This window comes from Prionailurus viverrinus, chromosome B3 (assembly GCF_022837055.1).
Source record: "Prionailurus viverrinus isolate Anna chromosome B3, UM_Priviv_1.0, whole genome shotgun sequence".
In the NCBI taxonomy this organism is placed as follows: domain Eukaryota; kingdom Metazoa; phylum Chordata; class Mammalia; order Carnivora; family Felidae; genus Prionailurus; species Prionailurus viverrinus.
The window spans coordinates 142706340-142722122 of record NC_062566.1 but is presented as its reverse complement, the minus strand read 5'-3'; the positions used below and the strand labels follow the sequence as shown (position 1 = coordinate 142722122).

Here is a 15783-nt window from a genome sequence, read left to right as displayed (position 1 = left end):
ACCCACAGGCCCCGCCAGACAGAATACCTCCACCCAGCAGCCCATCCCTCCCTGCGGGGGCCTCACGGCCAAGGAGGAGCCTGGAGTATTCTGAGCAGCCCGGGGTCACTGTGTCCGGTGGGAACTAGCACTGAGACGTTGGATGTGGCCAAAACTGTCCCCATGGGCTCTGGGGGCCCAGCCTGGAGCTAGCGGTCTGACAGGGGAGCCCCGCCCCCAGCCAGGAGGTGTCCGCGGGCTCCTGGGGTAACCAGATAGCCCTGGACGCCCCTCAGCCTCCCCGCTTCCGGGTTAGGACAAGAGGCTGGGCCGGGCGGGGGGTCGGGGGGGCTGGGCCCTGTCCTCACCCTCCAGAGCAGACCTTCAAGGCCTGTGTCCCTCAGGGAGACACAAGCATCTGCTCCTGCCACTGCTGCCCTGGGCAGGGGTCAGCAGGCATGACCCCTCACGTCGGTCATCCAGGCGCCACTGCTGGACAGAGTCCAGCCGGGCCTCAGGCCCCTTTAGGAATGCCCGGCTGGCGGCCAGCACATGGGGTGCCCGTCAGCCACCGGCCGCCAAGCAGGCAGCACCAGGAAGACCACCCAGAAGGACCCATGCGCCCCTTCTGCCCATCACCCCTGAGCCCAGTGCCCTCCCCTGTGGGGACGGCCATCCAGGCAGCATTCTCCCTGGGGCCCCCATGCTGCAGCCATTGGGTCCTCAAGAGCCCCTGTCCCAGCACTGAGGACTCGGCCACACGGGGCAGCCAGGGTCCCCCAGCCCACAACAGGACTCCCAAAAGCCCGAGCCCACCATGTGGAGCAAGGAAGAGGAGCTCTGCCTTCACTGGGGCCCTCCACCAGCCTGCACCCACCCACCTGTCACCTGTGAGCCAGTCTCCAGAGGGCCTGGAGCCCCCAACTCAGAGGCCTCCCTTCCTGGGTGAAGGCTCATCCAGCCCAGGTCCCCACTGGCCAGCACCGGTCTTGGGGGCAGAGCCAGCCAGGCGCCAGGCACCCTGTTCCCACGCAGCTCCCTGGGCTCAGCACCACATGTCCCAGGCAGGAAGCAGATAAGCTCCAGGGCAGCAAACCCCCTCCTGCCTTCCCTTCCTGTCCCACCCCACTCCTCCACACCCCTCCTCTCCCCTCCCTGCCCTCCCTGCACTCAGGCCTGGGAGGTTTTCAGGTACTTTACCTTAAAGCTGGGGTTTCCCTCCATGGATTTCCCTGCAGTTTCTCTCCTCTGGTCAACTCTATATTTCTTCCCTCACTCCCAGCACCACAATACTGCACTCGCTCACTCCCTCACTCATCAGCCCAGGGAACTTAGCCAGGCCCTGGGGTGTGACACAGCAGGCACACACGGCCCTGAGGGTATGCAGACGTTTGCACACGTACAGGTGACACTGAGAAGGGGAGGCACAGGGTGTGGCTTGGAGTGTGTGGGTCAGTCAGGGCCCCTTCCTGGAGGACCAGGCACTCTAGCTGCAGGTGGAGAGGAGAAGCGTCCGGGACTTTGGCAATGGGGACCGAGGGGCTAGCAAGGATGCCCTCTGGGAGGACAGGGAGCCTCAGATGGGGGAGCCTGAGTCATTCAGGAACAAGCTGGAGCCCAAGACAGAGCTGGGCTGCACTTCAGGAGCCCTGGTCCCAGGCGGTGATGCAGCAGGCAAAGGGGACACAGGGACCCAGATGTGCAAGGTCCAGGCACAGAGGAGCACGCCCCAGTCCTGGAGCCCCCAGCAGTATAGGACACCAACAAGTCAGTGCTCCTGTCCCCAGGCAGGGGACAAAAGCCCCACTTCTCCAGGTCCCTAAGGTCAGCACCCTCAAGCTTCAGTGCACACAGACTCCCTACCCCAGGAATCTTACTGATCTGCAGATCCAGATGCAACCATTCTGGGGAGGGTCTCAGGGAACCCCATGCAGCCCTGGATGAGGACGCACTCCTGCCAGGGCGCACTGATCGGCCAGCGGCCAGAAAGGAGGCCACACCATTCCCCACCTTCCAGAAGACGACAGTCCACAGATCTCCCTCCCCAGCCCCACAAGACTGATTACTGAGAAGGCCCTCACAGGGACCCCCACCTCCCAAACACTCTCCCCTCTGGTCCTCGAGCCCAGCAGCCTCAGGGTGACATGCACACTCACCCGTGGTCACCCTGCCCCCTCCTGGCCCACCCTTCCTGGGGTTGTTGCTGCTTTCCCCTACTCTCACCTGCAGGGCCCCCTCAGGACCCTCCAGCTCACCGGCATGGCACCCGTGACCTCGACCCACAGCCACCCCCACGACCCAGCCAGGTGAGCCCAACTCTCCACAGCCAGGCCTGGACACACAGGGGTCATGACCCCAATGCTCCCTGGCACCATTTTGAATTGGTGGCCACATGCTGAAGGGGGCTGCAGGCTGCTGGGCTTAGCTCTTACAGGCCCTCACCACACAGTCTGCGTGGGGCAGGCCACCCTAGCACCCAGCTGATATCCACTTTCCCCTCAACTTCCCGGCACCTCCCAGTCTCTTCTGCGGCCCAGTGGCCACAGGACCCACAGAGGCCAGTGAGATGTACTTGGGAAGAAGGAGGCTTCCAGAGTATACTTTGCTGTTTGCTGCCTGCCTATCCTGGGATATAGATGCAAGGCCCAGAGGTGAGCAGCCCCTTTGCTCACCTACTAAAGATAGTGGGCCAAAAATATAGATGGAATCTTGGCCCCCAGTGGTGTTGACAGATTCCTCTGTTCTCACACGGGAGGATTAAGCTGGTGCAGTGGGGTTTCTATTTTACGCATCCTGACTGATCCCCATGGAGGAGCTTCCCAGCCACCACCCCCACTGGGATTATGCTGTGGGTCCCATCCAGTCTCCCCAGTCTGAGGCTCCCTCCCTACCTGCTTGCCCAGCTGAGGTCATCTCCTATTTTGATCAGAATAAGAGAAAAGCCTGCCCCCCCTCCACCTGCCTGCATGTGTGTGGGTCCCCAAAGAGGCCGCCTTCACAGGCAGCCAACAAGGACACAGTCACACCAAACAAAAGACGGCACCATGTTGGGACGGGAAGCACATAGGTGCACACATACCTGTCACCATCACACAAAAACAAGAACGGATGTTTATTTGAACTTACAGATTATATGGTGCTACTTTCTTTTCTGTTGCATGAATCTTGTTACTTAATCAAACAGGACTATTTGCAGTTAGGACTGACCGGTAGCAGGACCTTTATGTGGTGTGCGTGGAAACACCTAACTCTATTTTTAAAATATATCTCCTGTCTTCTGACGGTGATTCATTCCAACTCCTTTCTTCAACTCTCTAGAGCGTTTTTCACATTTTGTAGGTTAGATGCATAAATGCAAGATTTTGTAAAAGGAGAATGCAACTCCAGTAGGGCTAATTCATTTTTTAATTTTTTTTATTTCTTTTTGAGAAAGAGACAGAGTGTGAGCAGGGGAGGGGCAGAGAGAGAGGGAGACACAGACTCTGGAGCAGGCTCCAGGCTCCAAGCTGTCAGCACAGAGCCCGATGTGGGGCTCAAACCTAAGAACCGTGAGATCATGACCTGAGCCGAAGTCAGACACTTAACAGACTGAGTCACCCAGACGCCCCTACAATAAGGCTAATTAGACAGATGTTACCTACATTTAATAGCTATAATGAGGATATGTCTCTGTCCCACAATGCAGTAAGATGTTCTCACTCTGTTTCCTTGTTCCAGCATACTCCTGTGCAGAGCCAGAGGCCGGGGGACATCCTGTGTCCTCTGTGCACATTTACAGATTTAAATAAAAATGCTTTAAAAGACTCAAAAAAAAAATAATAAATGGTTTGAAAGCATGGAGACCATTTAAGTCAGAGAAATCAAAGTCGGGTCCCAGGTAAGTTGGGTTTGGTTAATGGTTCCGGGATGCCCAAGCCCGTGAGCTACAGACAAGTGACCCCCACCTTCCTCCCGCACATTCAGGCACGTTCCTGGCCTCTGAGGCGTCTGCAATCTGGCCTCTCCTCCTTGGCCGGTGTCCGTTCGCTGCTCCTGCCCTCCCCCCAACTCCTGACTGAGGACCCGGGACGAGGGTCCTAGTCCTCCTGCATGCATCCCTCCACGTCCTCCGGTCCTCCGGCTCAAACACCATTTACACACTGATGGTCCTGGCCCTGGATGGACCAGATGCCCACACGCCACCTGGGCACTGGCACCTCCCTGGAGCTTGCGGGTTCCTGCCCCACCACTGCACACCCTCTGCTCCTTCTCCGTGGCCGCCCACACTCACGGCTGCTCTGTCTCACTCCCCATGTCTAATCCACCCCAAACCCTGTAGGCTCCACTGTGAAGCCCTACACACTCAGAGGACACCACACAGCCCACTGTGCATGGCCTGCTTGGGGCCCATGGCCCGCCTGTGCACCCCACACCTCCCGGTGCACCCCACCGCCCTAGGTGGCAACAGCAGGCCTTCCAAGACCTTCTCTGAACCCTCCCCCACCCCATGCACCTGCTGGAAACCCTCCCAGAGCCCTCCCCTTCTCAGAGAAAACCCCACAGTCACTCACGAGGCCCACACTGGCTCTGAGGGGGGCCTTGTTGTGTGTGGGGGGGGGGTCCCTCCACCCAGAAGCCTCCTCCCTGGAGTCAGTGTCACCCTGCGGGTCGTCTGCATGGAAACCTCAGAGGTCACACACCCCCAACGCCAGAGACCTGTGGAAGCCCGTCACCACACCTCACACATGCTCACACCTGGGGGTCCTGGGGGCTGCCCCTCACTGCAGTCCCACCAGTCCCGCCAGTTGCAGAAAGACGATAGGGAACCTTAAACCAACCAACACAATTCAAAACAGTGTTCAAACAGTGTTCCAGAACATTATTAAACTTCTCAGGAAAAAAACAACCCAGAGCAGTCAATACAGTTACTGGGCTCAATAAAATACAGGAGATATTCAGCTTTAAGGCTCTTCCTGAGTGCCCAGGAAGGCTCTACTTTGACCAAGGCCAGAACGACACGACCAGACTTCCCAGCAGGGGCTCCTTCTCTGCCCTGAGCACATGCCACACGTCTACTTCAGTGGCAAATAACCTGCAGGAAACATTGCAAACAGAAAGATAAGAGTAAGACCTCCCCACGTTCCCATAAGGTTGGAGACTGCAGCCTTGAACGTACTGGAAACAGGACATGAGTCGGTGACTTTCTGGAATGTTCTTCGTTCATGAAGATCTGTATCTCTTCACGTGAGAATCCCCCACACTAAAGGTTGCTTCCGGAGCGAGTGTGGGTCCCAGTAGTGGCTTCACTTGCGCTCTGGCAAAACTCTTCTTTCTTTTAGAAATTCTAAAAGGCAGGAGGGGCGCCTGGGCGGCTCAGTCGGTTAAGCGGCCGACTTCGGCTCAGGTCATGATCTTGAGGTTCATGAGTTCGAGCCCCGCGTCGGGCTCTGTGCTGACAGCTCGGAGCCTGGAGCCTGCTTCGGTTTCTGTGTCTCCCTCTCTCTCTGCCCCTCCCCTGCTCTCTCTCTCTCTCTCTCTCTCTCTCTCAAGAGTAAACATCAGAAATTCTAAAAGATTTGTTCATTTTGCAATTGACAACTTCGAAATAAGCAGAAGGAGATCAGATCATTGACAAGAGGAGAACCAATCTGACCTGATTTCTCAAAAGAAAATGAAAGCTTATTTATGCCCATAAAACTCTGTTGGAGAGAAAATATGACTCAAGAATTTTATGACCCAAAACACGGGCATTCAAATATATTTTCCATGTGCATGAACTTGGGGGACTAACCCCTTCAATTCTTCCTTACAGAGTAAATCCATATGTAAGACATTAATATTTAATTATAAAAAGTATGTTTTCGAGTCTATATTATACAAGCTGAATAATGAAAATCTTCATATGAATGTACACACATATACAACCAACATTCAATACAGATAATACAGACTGTTGGAAATAAAATTATTTATTTGAAATAATAAATTCAATTAAATTTCAACTTAATTGAAACTTTATCCAACCAATAGACAGTTGGAAGGTTTCATGCAAAAGACATACCCATTTTAAGTAAAAGAGCCTGCTGGGGGGGGGGGGGGGGGGGGCGTGTGCATGTGCGGGAGCCCTGAACACGGTCCGACGAGCGTACGGTCGTCACTGTCAGGCAGAAGGAGCTGTGATGCCAACAGAGGAGCATAAATGAAATACTGAAAATATTGTTTAATTAACCAGCCCCAAAGGCAGCGGTAAAGGGTGGAGAGAGGCACGAATGCGGCCAGGCCACGAGCGGGCGGGCAGGCGGGGAGCTGGGGGAGCAGCAGGTCCCCCTGGGGATGTTCCGGGGGGAGGGGGCGGGGGTGGGGCCCGGAGCTGGTTGGACCGGAGGCCGGAGAGCCGGGCCAGGTACTGGATACAGGTCCCCTCTGGGGACGCAGAGCCGAGTGGAGAAGGAGGGGAAGCAGCTTGAGTCCCAGGAGCTCCTGGGCGTGGTAGAGGCTCGCAGTTCCCACCGCCTGTGACTGCCTCCTTCCGGGACCCCCCCTCCCCCCCTCCCCCCCCTCCCCCTCTCCCCCTCCCCCCTCCCCCCCCCCCCCAGCACTTGCTCCTCAGCTTCCCAGAATCGGCGGAGACACACATGTAGAATCGTGGCGAGGGGAACGTCCATTTTTAGTGACCCTAGGGAGGCTGAGGTAACGCGAATGCGCAGGACGCAGGGAGGAGCCACGAGCCGCTGACACCTGCAGAGCCCACGTGACGGAGGCCCCAGGACAGCCGAGAAGGCCCGGCGTTCTGCCCACGAACACCTCTCCCTGGTCCCAGCGCCTAGTGTGCCACGACCCGCGGGGGGGGGGGGGGGGGGGGGGGGGGGGGGGGGCGGGGACCGCGGTCCGCAGGGCCCCTCGGTGCCCAGCGCGGGGCACCCCAGCCGCCCGCCCACCCCGTCCCCGTCCCCCGTCCCCGGGCCGCGGAGCTCCCGAGGCTGCCGCGCCCCTGCGTCCGCCCCGTCCTCCCTCCGACGAGACGCTACAAAAAGAGCGCGTCCAGGGGGTCACTTCGGGAGACGACGAGTGAACTGGCACAGTATCGGCATTGGGAGAACAGCAGCGAGCCGCACCCGCACCGGAGGAGGAGTCCCCAGGGAAACCGGGCCACAGAAGGACACGTCCACCCGATCACCCGTCACCAGTGGAACGCAATGAACGGAGCAGCGGGACTTGGGACGGGAAACCCAACGCCCGCGACGGCCGTCAGACACACGCACTGTCCGGCCTCGGGGACGAAGGAAGACGCTGCACGCGCGGCGGTGACGCGCACCGGAGGACGGGCGCACACGTGCCCAGCGTCCTCCGGGACCCCCGCGACGCCGCGTGCCGGCCGTTGCACGCTGGGTCCCTCGTCTCGGGCGCGCGAGGCTCCCTGTCGGCCGCAGATTGTGCCTGTGCCAGGAGGGAGCGTATGAATTCCACCTTAAAATACATCTTCCCTCCTCTTCTTTCGTTAGTTAGCGTTGGAAAGAATCGACTTGGGCAGGATTCAAAAAGACGAACTCCTCAGAAAGGGGAGACACAGGCTCCTCCACTTCTGACCCCACGATCAGCGCCAGGCAGCCGTGAGCAGCACGACAGGTCACAGGGGAAGGCGGGAGCCTGTCTGTCCTTCCAGAATAAGGCCACTGAAGACGTGGCAGCAAGCTAAGTGTCCACCTCGGGCGGACACATAGAGAAGACGTGGAGTCCACACTGTGGACTGTGTCACTCAGCCACCCAAAGGAAATCCTGCTGTCGGCCCACACGGGTGGGCCTCGAGGGCATTATGCAGAGTGACACGAGCCACAGAAAGACGCTGTGTGATCTCGCTTATGTACAGAAACTTAAAAAGCCGAACTCCTCGAAACAGAAGGTCAAAAGATGGCAACCAAGGGCTGGAGGTGGGGGAGTAGGGGAGACGTGGTTTGGGGTGTAAACTTAGGACTAGTAGATGTAACAGTTCTGGAGGTCCGATGCACAGCCTAGGGAGTGCAGTCAGCGATACTGTATGGTAAACTTCCTACTTGCTGAGAGACCACATCCTAATTATTCCCAACACGAAAAAGAAATGATAATTATGTGACCCCCCATGGGGTGTTAGCTAGCTCTGCCATAACAATCATACGCGGACACCTTAAACTTACACATCGTTATCTGTCAATTATGTCTCAGTTTTAGAAATAAAGTGCCTTATCAACAAGAAAAAGTAACACTGCTGAAACACAGTTTGAACATTCAAGAATCCAGTGAATAGGTTTCTGTAACCCCCACATGGCAAAATTGCTCGTGAAAAGACGTCAGCCACCAATAGATGCACGGAGAAGCTGGGGCCACAAAACCCGTGGGAAATACTAATGTGGTTAAAACATGAGGCTGAGACCCAAGCGGCTGGGGAGACTGAACAGAGAGGAGATGGGTTCTGTCCCGACAAAGCAGAAATTTCCCCACCAGCAAAAGTGCCAGGTCAGGGCAGGTGACAGCCGCGGCTGCACGCGGAGAGCTAGGTGCCCAAGGACGTCAATGAGGTGGACCCAGGTGGGAGGGGTGGAGGCAGAGCCAGGTACACTGTTTAGTAAGAGAGCAGAGGTCCGAGGAGGACCCTGTGACCAGAGGCGGGAAGGAAGTGGGCATGACAAGGAGCCAGGGCTTTCACACCTCGCAGAGCGGAGGCCACACATTGCGGGACGTTGTCACAACAGAGCAACCACTGCATACTCAAAGAGCAGAGAAGGGCAGCTTGAAATGGAAAACTTCTTTTGGGAGTTGAAAAGCAGGAATCATGACATGAACAGCTAGGATAGGATGGAGACTAACATGTCTGTCCTCTCAGCAAGTGTGAGTGGTCTTACTGTGTCCACTGAGGGGAAGCACTTGTGGACAAGATGACAAACAAAACAAACAGCTCATGAGCATCACACAGAAAAGGAGAAGCAGAAACATTTGAGCCAAGGCAGCCATTTTCTCGTGACGAGATTTCAGTCTCCAATTCTACCAGACATTTAAAGAGGAGTTAATACCCATTCCTCTCAAACTGTTCCATAAAATTCAAGAGAAAGAAAAACTTCCAAATTCATTCTATGATGTCAGCATTACCCTAATAATAAAATGAAATAAAGACACCACCAAAAAAGAGAACCACAGGCCAACATCTCTCGTGAACATGGATGCAAAAATCCTCACAAAATTCTAGCAAACCAAATCCAACAGTATGTTTAAAAAATCATGCACCATGTTTAAGTGGGATTTATTCCCAGAATGCAATGGTGGTTTAATATTCACAAATCAATCAACATGATACATCATATTAATAAGAGAAAGGATAAGAACCATCTGGTCCTCTCAACAGATGCAGAAAAAGCATTTGACAAAGTACAGCATCCATTCTTGATAAAAACCCTCAACAAAGTAGGGACTGAGGGAACATACCTCAACATCATAAAGGCCATATATGAAAATCCTACAGCTAATGTCATCCTCAATCGGGAAAAACAGAGCTTTTCCTCTATGGTCAGGAACAATACAGAAATGCCCACTCTCATCATTGCTATTTAACATAGTGTGGGAATCTTTACCCTCAGCAATCAGACAACTAAAAGAAATAAAGGGCATTCAAATTGGCAAGGAAGAAGCCAAACTTTCACGATTTGGAGACAATATGATGCTCTATGTAGAAAACCCAAAAGACTCCACCAAAAAATTGCTAGAATTAATACATGAATTCAGCAAAGTTGCAGAATATAAAATCAACATACAAAAATCTGTTGCATTTCTATACAGCAATAATGAAACAACAGAAAGAAAAATTAAGGAATCAATACCATTTACAATTGCACCAAAAACAGTAAGATACCTAGGAACAAACCTAACCAAAGAGTTAAAAGATCTGTAGGCTGAAAACTATAAAACACTGATGAAAGAAATTAAAGATAACACAAAGAAATGGAAAGACTTTCCATGCTCATGGATCAAAAGAACATGTTAAAATGTCAGTACTATCCAAAGCAATCTACACATTCAATGCATCCCAATCAAAATTGCACCAGCATTCTTCTCAAAACTAGAACAAACAATCCTAAAATTTGTATGGAACCACAAAAGACCCCAAATAACCAAAGTAATATTGAAGAAGAAAACCAAAGCAGGATGCATCACAATCCCAGACTTTAGCCTCTACTACAAAGCTGTAATCATCAAGACAGTATGTTATTGGCACAAAAACAGAAACATGGAATAGAATAGAGACCGATGGAATAGAATAGAGACTCCAGAATTGGGCCCACAAATGTATGGCCAACTAATCTTTGACAAAGCAGGAAAGAATATCCAATGGAAAAAAGACAGTCTCTTTAACAAATGGTGCTGGGAGAAGTGGAGAGCAACATGCAGAAGAATGAAACTAGACCACTTTCTTACACCATACACAAAAGTAAACTCAAAATGGATGAAGGACCTGAATGTGAGTCAGGAAACCATCAAAACCCTAGGGGAGAAAGCAGGAAAAACCTCTTTGACCTCAGCCATAGCAATTTCTTATTCCAAAAGCAAGGAAATTGAAAAGCAAAAATGAACTATTGAGACCTCCAATTTCTTACATCTCCAAAAGCAAGGAAATTAAAAGCAAAAATGAACTATTGAGACCTCATCAAGATAAAAATCCTTTGTGCTGCAAAGGAAACAATCAACAAAACTAAAAGGCAACCAATGGAATGGGAAAAGATACTTGCAAATGACATATAGGATAAAAGGTTAGTATCCAAAATTTATAAAGAACTCACCAAACTCCACACCCGAAAAGCAAATAATCCAGTGAAGAAATGGGCAGAAGACATGAATAGACACTTCTCCAAAGAAGACATCCAGATGGCCAACAAGCACATGAAAAGATGTTCAACATCACTCCTCATCAGGGAAATACAAATCAAAACCACACTGAGATACCACCTCACACCAGTCAGAGTGGCTAAAATAAACAAATCAGGACACTATAGATGCTGGCGAGGATGTGGAGAAACGGGAACCATCTTGCACTGTTGGTGAGAATGCAAACTGGTGCAGCTTCTCTGGGAAACAGTGTGGAGGTTCCTCAAAAAATTAGAAATAGAATTACCCTATGATCCAACAATAGCACTGCTAAGAATTTACCCAAGGGATACAGGAGTGCTGATGCATAGGCGCACATGTACCCCAATGTTTATAGCAGCACTTTCAACAATAGCCAAATTATGGAAAGAACCTAAATGTCCATCAATTGACAAATAGATAAATAAGATGTGGTTTATATATACAATGGAATACTACGTGGCAATGAGAAAGAATGAAATATGGCCATTTGCATCACCATGGATGGAACTGGAGAGTGTTATGCTAAGTGAAATAAGTCAGGCAGAGAAAGACAGATACCATATGTTTTCACTCATATGTGAATCTTGAGAAACTTAACAGAAGACCATGGGGGAGGGGAAGGGGAAAAGGAAGTTACAGAGAGATTGGGAGGCAAATCATCAGAGAGTTTTAAATGCTGAGAACAAACTGAGGGTGAATGTGGGGTGGGGGAGAGGGTAAAGTGAGTGATAGGTATTGAAGGAGGGCACTTGTTGGGATGAGCACTGGGTGTTGTATGGAAACCAATTTGACAATAAATTATATTAAAAGAAAGCATCAGCATTCTTCACAGAGCTGGAACAAATAATTCTAAAATATGTATGGAACAACAAAAGACGGCAAATATGCTCAGCAATCTTGAAAAAGAAAAGACAAGCTGGAAACACTATGATTCCAGACTTCAAGCCGCATTACAAAGCTGCAAGCATCAAGATGGTGCAGGGGCGCCTGGGTGGCGCAGTCGGTTAAGCGTCCGACTTCAGCCAGGTCACGATCTCGCAGTCCGTGAGTTCGAGCCCCGTGTCGGGCTCTGGGCTGATGGCTCAGAGCCTGGAGCCTGTTTCCGATTCTGTGTCTCCCTCTCTCTCTCCCCCCTCCCCCGTTCATGCTCTGTCTCTCTCTGTCCCAAAAATAAATAAACGTTAAAAAAAAAAAAAGTTTAAAGATGGTGTGGTGCTGGCACAAAAACAGACAGTTAGGTCAATGGAACAGAATACAAAGCCCAGAAATGGATCCACAGCTATATGGTCAACAAATCTTCAACAAAGCAAGCAAGAATATCCAATAGGAAAAAGACAGTCCCTTCAACAAATGGCGCTGGGAAAACTGGACAGCAACACGCGGAAGATTGAAACTGGACCACTTTCTTACAGCATACACAAAAATAAACTCAAAATGGATAAAAGACTTAAATGTAATACAGGAAAACATCAAAATCCTACAAGAGAAAACAGGCAGCAACATCTTTGACCTTGATCACAGTGACTTCTTACTAGACATGTCTCCAGAGGCAAGGAAAACAAAAGCAAAAATGAACTATTGGGACCTCATCAAGATAAAAAGCTTCTTCACAGTGAAGGAAATGATCAACAAAACTAAAAGACAACTGACAGAATGGGAGAAGATATTTGAAAATGACATATCTCATAAAGGGTTAGTATCAAAAATCTATAAAGAACTTAACCTCAACACCCAAAAAAAAACAAATAATCCAATATAAAAATGGGGAGAACACATGAACAGACATTTCTCCAAAGACCTACAGGTAGCCAACAGACACATGAAAAGATGCTCAACATCAGTCGTCATCATGGGAATACAAATTAAAACCACGATGAGGTACCACCTCGCCTCACACCTGTCAGAATGGCTAAAATTAACAACTCAGGAAACAGCAAGTGTTGTCGAGGATGTGGAGAAACAGGAACCTTCTTCCACTGTCAGTGGGAATGCAAACCGGTGCAGCCACTCTGGAGAACAATATGGACATTCCTCAAAACGTTAAAAATAGAACTACCCTATGATCCAGGAATTGCACTACTGGGTATTTACCCACAGGATACAAAAATACTAATTTAAAGGGGCACATGCACCCCAATGTTTATAGCAGCACTATCAACAATAACCAAATTATGGAAAGAGCTCAAATGTCCACCAACTGATGAACAGATAAAGATGTGGTATATGTATACAATGGAATACTACTCAGTGATGAAAAAGAATGGAGCCTTGCCATTTGCAAGGATGTGGATGGAGCTAGAATGAATTATACTAAGCTAAATAAGTCAATCAAAGAAAGACAAATATCATATGATTTCACTCATATATGAATTTAAGAAACAAAACATAGGAACAAAGAAAAAGAGACAAGCCAAAAAACAGACTCTTAGGGCCCTTTGGTGGCTCTGTCACTTGAGCATCCGACTCTTGATTTTGGCTCAGGTCAAGATCCCAGTGTCCTGGGATCAAGCCCCACATCCATGCACAGCATGGAGCCTGCTTGGGATTCTCTCTCTCTCTCTCTCTCTCTCTCACTCTCTCTCTCTCTCTCTCCCCCCCCACTTCTGCCTCTCCCCCTAACCTTTCTCCCTAAATTAAAAAAAAAAACACTCTTAACTATAAAGAGCAAAGTGATGGTTACAGAAGGGCGGGGGGGGGGGGCAGGTGAGATAGGAATGCACTCATCGTGATGAAATAAAGTAAAATAAAATGACTTTTAAATTTTATGGAGGCAAATATTTCAGCCTCCATGTCATAGCTGATGACTCTCCTTAGATCTTCTCTCTGTGAGTTCCTGTCACCAGGGGCCTCTTATGCATCACTACCTCTTAACCCCACAAGACTCTCGTAAGCAAGATGCTATTACCTGTGTTTCTGCATATGAGGGATCTTAAGCCTCAGAGCATTCAAGAGTCTTACCAAGGAAAATTGTGGTAAATGTGGAGCAGGACATAGCTGCACCTCTGCACACTTTTGCCTCTTCCCTACTCCAAGAAAACCAACTGGTCTACCCACTGCAGGGGCCTTAGGGAGCCACCAACAGGAAAGCAACTCACCACACAGGAGCCAACTCTGGTGGGTCAGTGGCTGTGGTGGCGGCCCCTCATTGTCTTCATGCTCTGGTAACTGAGGGAGCCATGATTCCTGGTTCTGTCTACCCAGACCCTTTATCCAAAGAGCATCCACTTTCTCTAATACAGTTTAGGTGCCAAGCCTTGACCGATGGCCATTGGGAGCGCCCCAAGAATTCCGAGGCTACTTGGCTCTTCCCATTCACTCACTCCTCGCTGGGAGCCTTTGATGACAGGAGTCTGTGGGGACAGTGGGAAAGGGGTGAGAGCCTCTGAGGCCAAGTCAGGACAGCCCGCAAGAGAAAAGCTTGAACACTGCCTCAAAAGTGCATACAGCTGGACCCCCCCCCCCCCGCTGCCGCGAGAGCATGCCAGCAATGGCGAGGGAACGGCAAGGGGGACATCGTGCCACAGACACCCCTCAGTGCCATTGGCTGAGGATTGAGCTTGGCCTGATCTGCTTCAGCCCAGCCTTCAGGAAAAGAAGGGGAGAAGGAGATGTCATTATTTCTGAGGTTCTGTGAATGTCCAGGTCATTGCAGGGACTGACCACAGGGACAGGCTTGTCCTACTCTGGGGGGAGGGGTACTGCCCTGAGTACCCGAGCCTTGGAGCCACTGCTTCCATCACTAATGGCCCGTTGTGGCCGCCCTCCCCGTCCTTGTGGCAGCTCCCATGCCAGCCAGAGAGCAGGTTGAAATGAGGTGTCCATCCAGCAGTATGTGCTCTTGGACCCCAGCGAAAAGAGAACCAACACCCCTAGGTCCAGGGGACAAGACCATGATGGAGGCCCCAGATGGACACAAGGATATGGTCTGGACAAGGAGATTCAGGAGAAGCTGGGGCTTCCTTTCTTGAACAAAAAGCCAGACTGACAATGAGAGTGCATTTGCTCCTGGCCGTCCCTCCTGCTTCAGGAGCCAGTGCCGGCAGCAGCCCCTCTCCCACCACGGAGGAGCAGCCAGACATCCACAGAGGCCCCCGACCACTACCCCATAGCCTCGGCATCTGGGCAGACTCCTGTCCTGACTCCTCACTCACTGAGAAGACTGACGCTGTGGATCCTTTGTCCCGTGCACTGAAAGTGCTCTGTCCTGTGGCACGCGGACCCCCTGGCCAGCCCCTTCCCTCAGGAACGGGAGGAACATATGGGCCTTCTCCGGGCTTTGTTAACTCCCCACTGCATCTTGTGGGCTGTAGGGGTGAAGTGGGGAGCGTGCCAGCAGCCGCTGGACTCTCGCTCTTTCTTTGACCGTAGCATGAGTTTGTGTTCCCACCCATTTTGTTTCTTTGTTTGTTTGTTTGTTTGTTTGTAAGCTCTTGCCTTCTTTCTGGTTTTTACTCTTTTTTTGCTCATCATAGGGTATTTGAGGAGGGAAATTCAGTTTCTCGTTCCTTTCTATTCCCTTTGGTGGCTTCTCACAACTGTTGGTTTATCAGCGGCAGCAGCCATTTGCTCTTGTGCTGCTTCTGGTCTAACAAGTGAAGCAAGAAGGACTTTCCTGTCATGTTTCTCATGTATAAGGACCTCCTTCTGGGGGAAAGTGCTCAGGAGTAAGTTCCCTGATGGCAGAGGCCATCAAGGCAAATCTCAGACACAAAGCCTCTCCCTGTGCACATTAGGAATGTTTTCAACTACTTGCATTCTGGCCATCTGGTCTACCACAGTGTCCGATCCTGGGGGAATGCGACCCTAGAGTGTGATTAGCCCACCAAGGCCTGGAAGGACCTCAAGGCCCCATCTAGCCACTCTTAGCTCACTGGCTGTTTTCAGAAGCACTTGCATGGACATGCCATGACTAACAGGGGAGCTGAGTGACAGGGTGCCCTCCCCTCCCATCCCAGG

At 51.2% G+C, this 15783-nt stretch overlaps 2 long non-coding RNA genes and 5 gene segments (V, D, J or C); 5 read left to right on the top strand and 2 right to left on the bottom strand.

Moving 5' to 3' along the window:
* Positions 1-15783, top strand: part of LOC125168484 (immunoglobulin heavy constant alpha 2-like) — a 350186-nt gene that overhangs the window by 184563 nt on the left and 149840 nt on the right. Inside the window, 1 exon segment of the C gene segment in view lies at positions 2779-2787. Coding sequence covers positions 2779-2787 — 9 coding nt within the window.
* LOC125168488 (immunoglobulin heavy constant gamma 4-like) overlaps positions 1-15783 on the top strand; it is a 238365-nt gene that overhangs the window by 108894 nt on the left and 113688 nt on the right. The window contains 1 exon segment of the C gene segment in view: positions 9540-9549. Within this exon segment, the coding sequence occupies positions 9540-9549 (10 nt within the window).
* Positions 1-15783, top strand: part of LOC125168486 (immunoglobulin heavy constant gamma 1-like) — a 533257-nt gene that overhangs the window by 426934 nt on the left and 90540 nt on the right.
* LOC125168481 (immunoglobulin delta heavy chain-like) overlaps positions 1-15783 on the top strand; it is a 724259-nt gene that overhangs the window by 668464 nt on the left and 40012 nt on the right.
* The window catches only part of LOC125168482 (immunoglobulin heavy constant mu-like), a 33018-nt gene that overhangs the window by 3990 nt on the left and 13245 nt on the right, over positions 1-15783 (top strand).
* The window catches only part of LOC125168523 (uncharacterized), a 242250-nt gene that overhangs the window by 221793 nt on the left and 4674 nt on the right, over positions 1-15783 (bottom strand). The gene's annotated exons all lie outside the window — the stretch shown is intronic.
* LOC125168518 (uncharacterized) overlaps positions 1-15783 on the bottom strand; it is a 157433-nt gene that overhangs the window by 137576 nt on the left and 4074 nt on the right. The gene's annotated exons all lie outside the window — the stretch shown is intronic.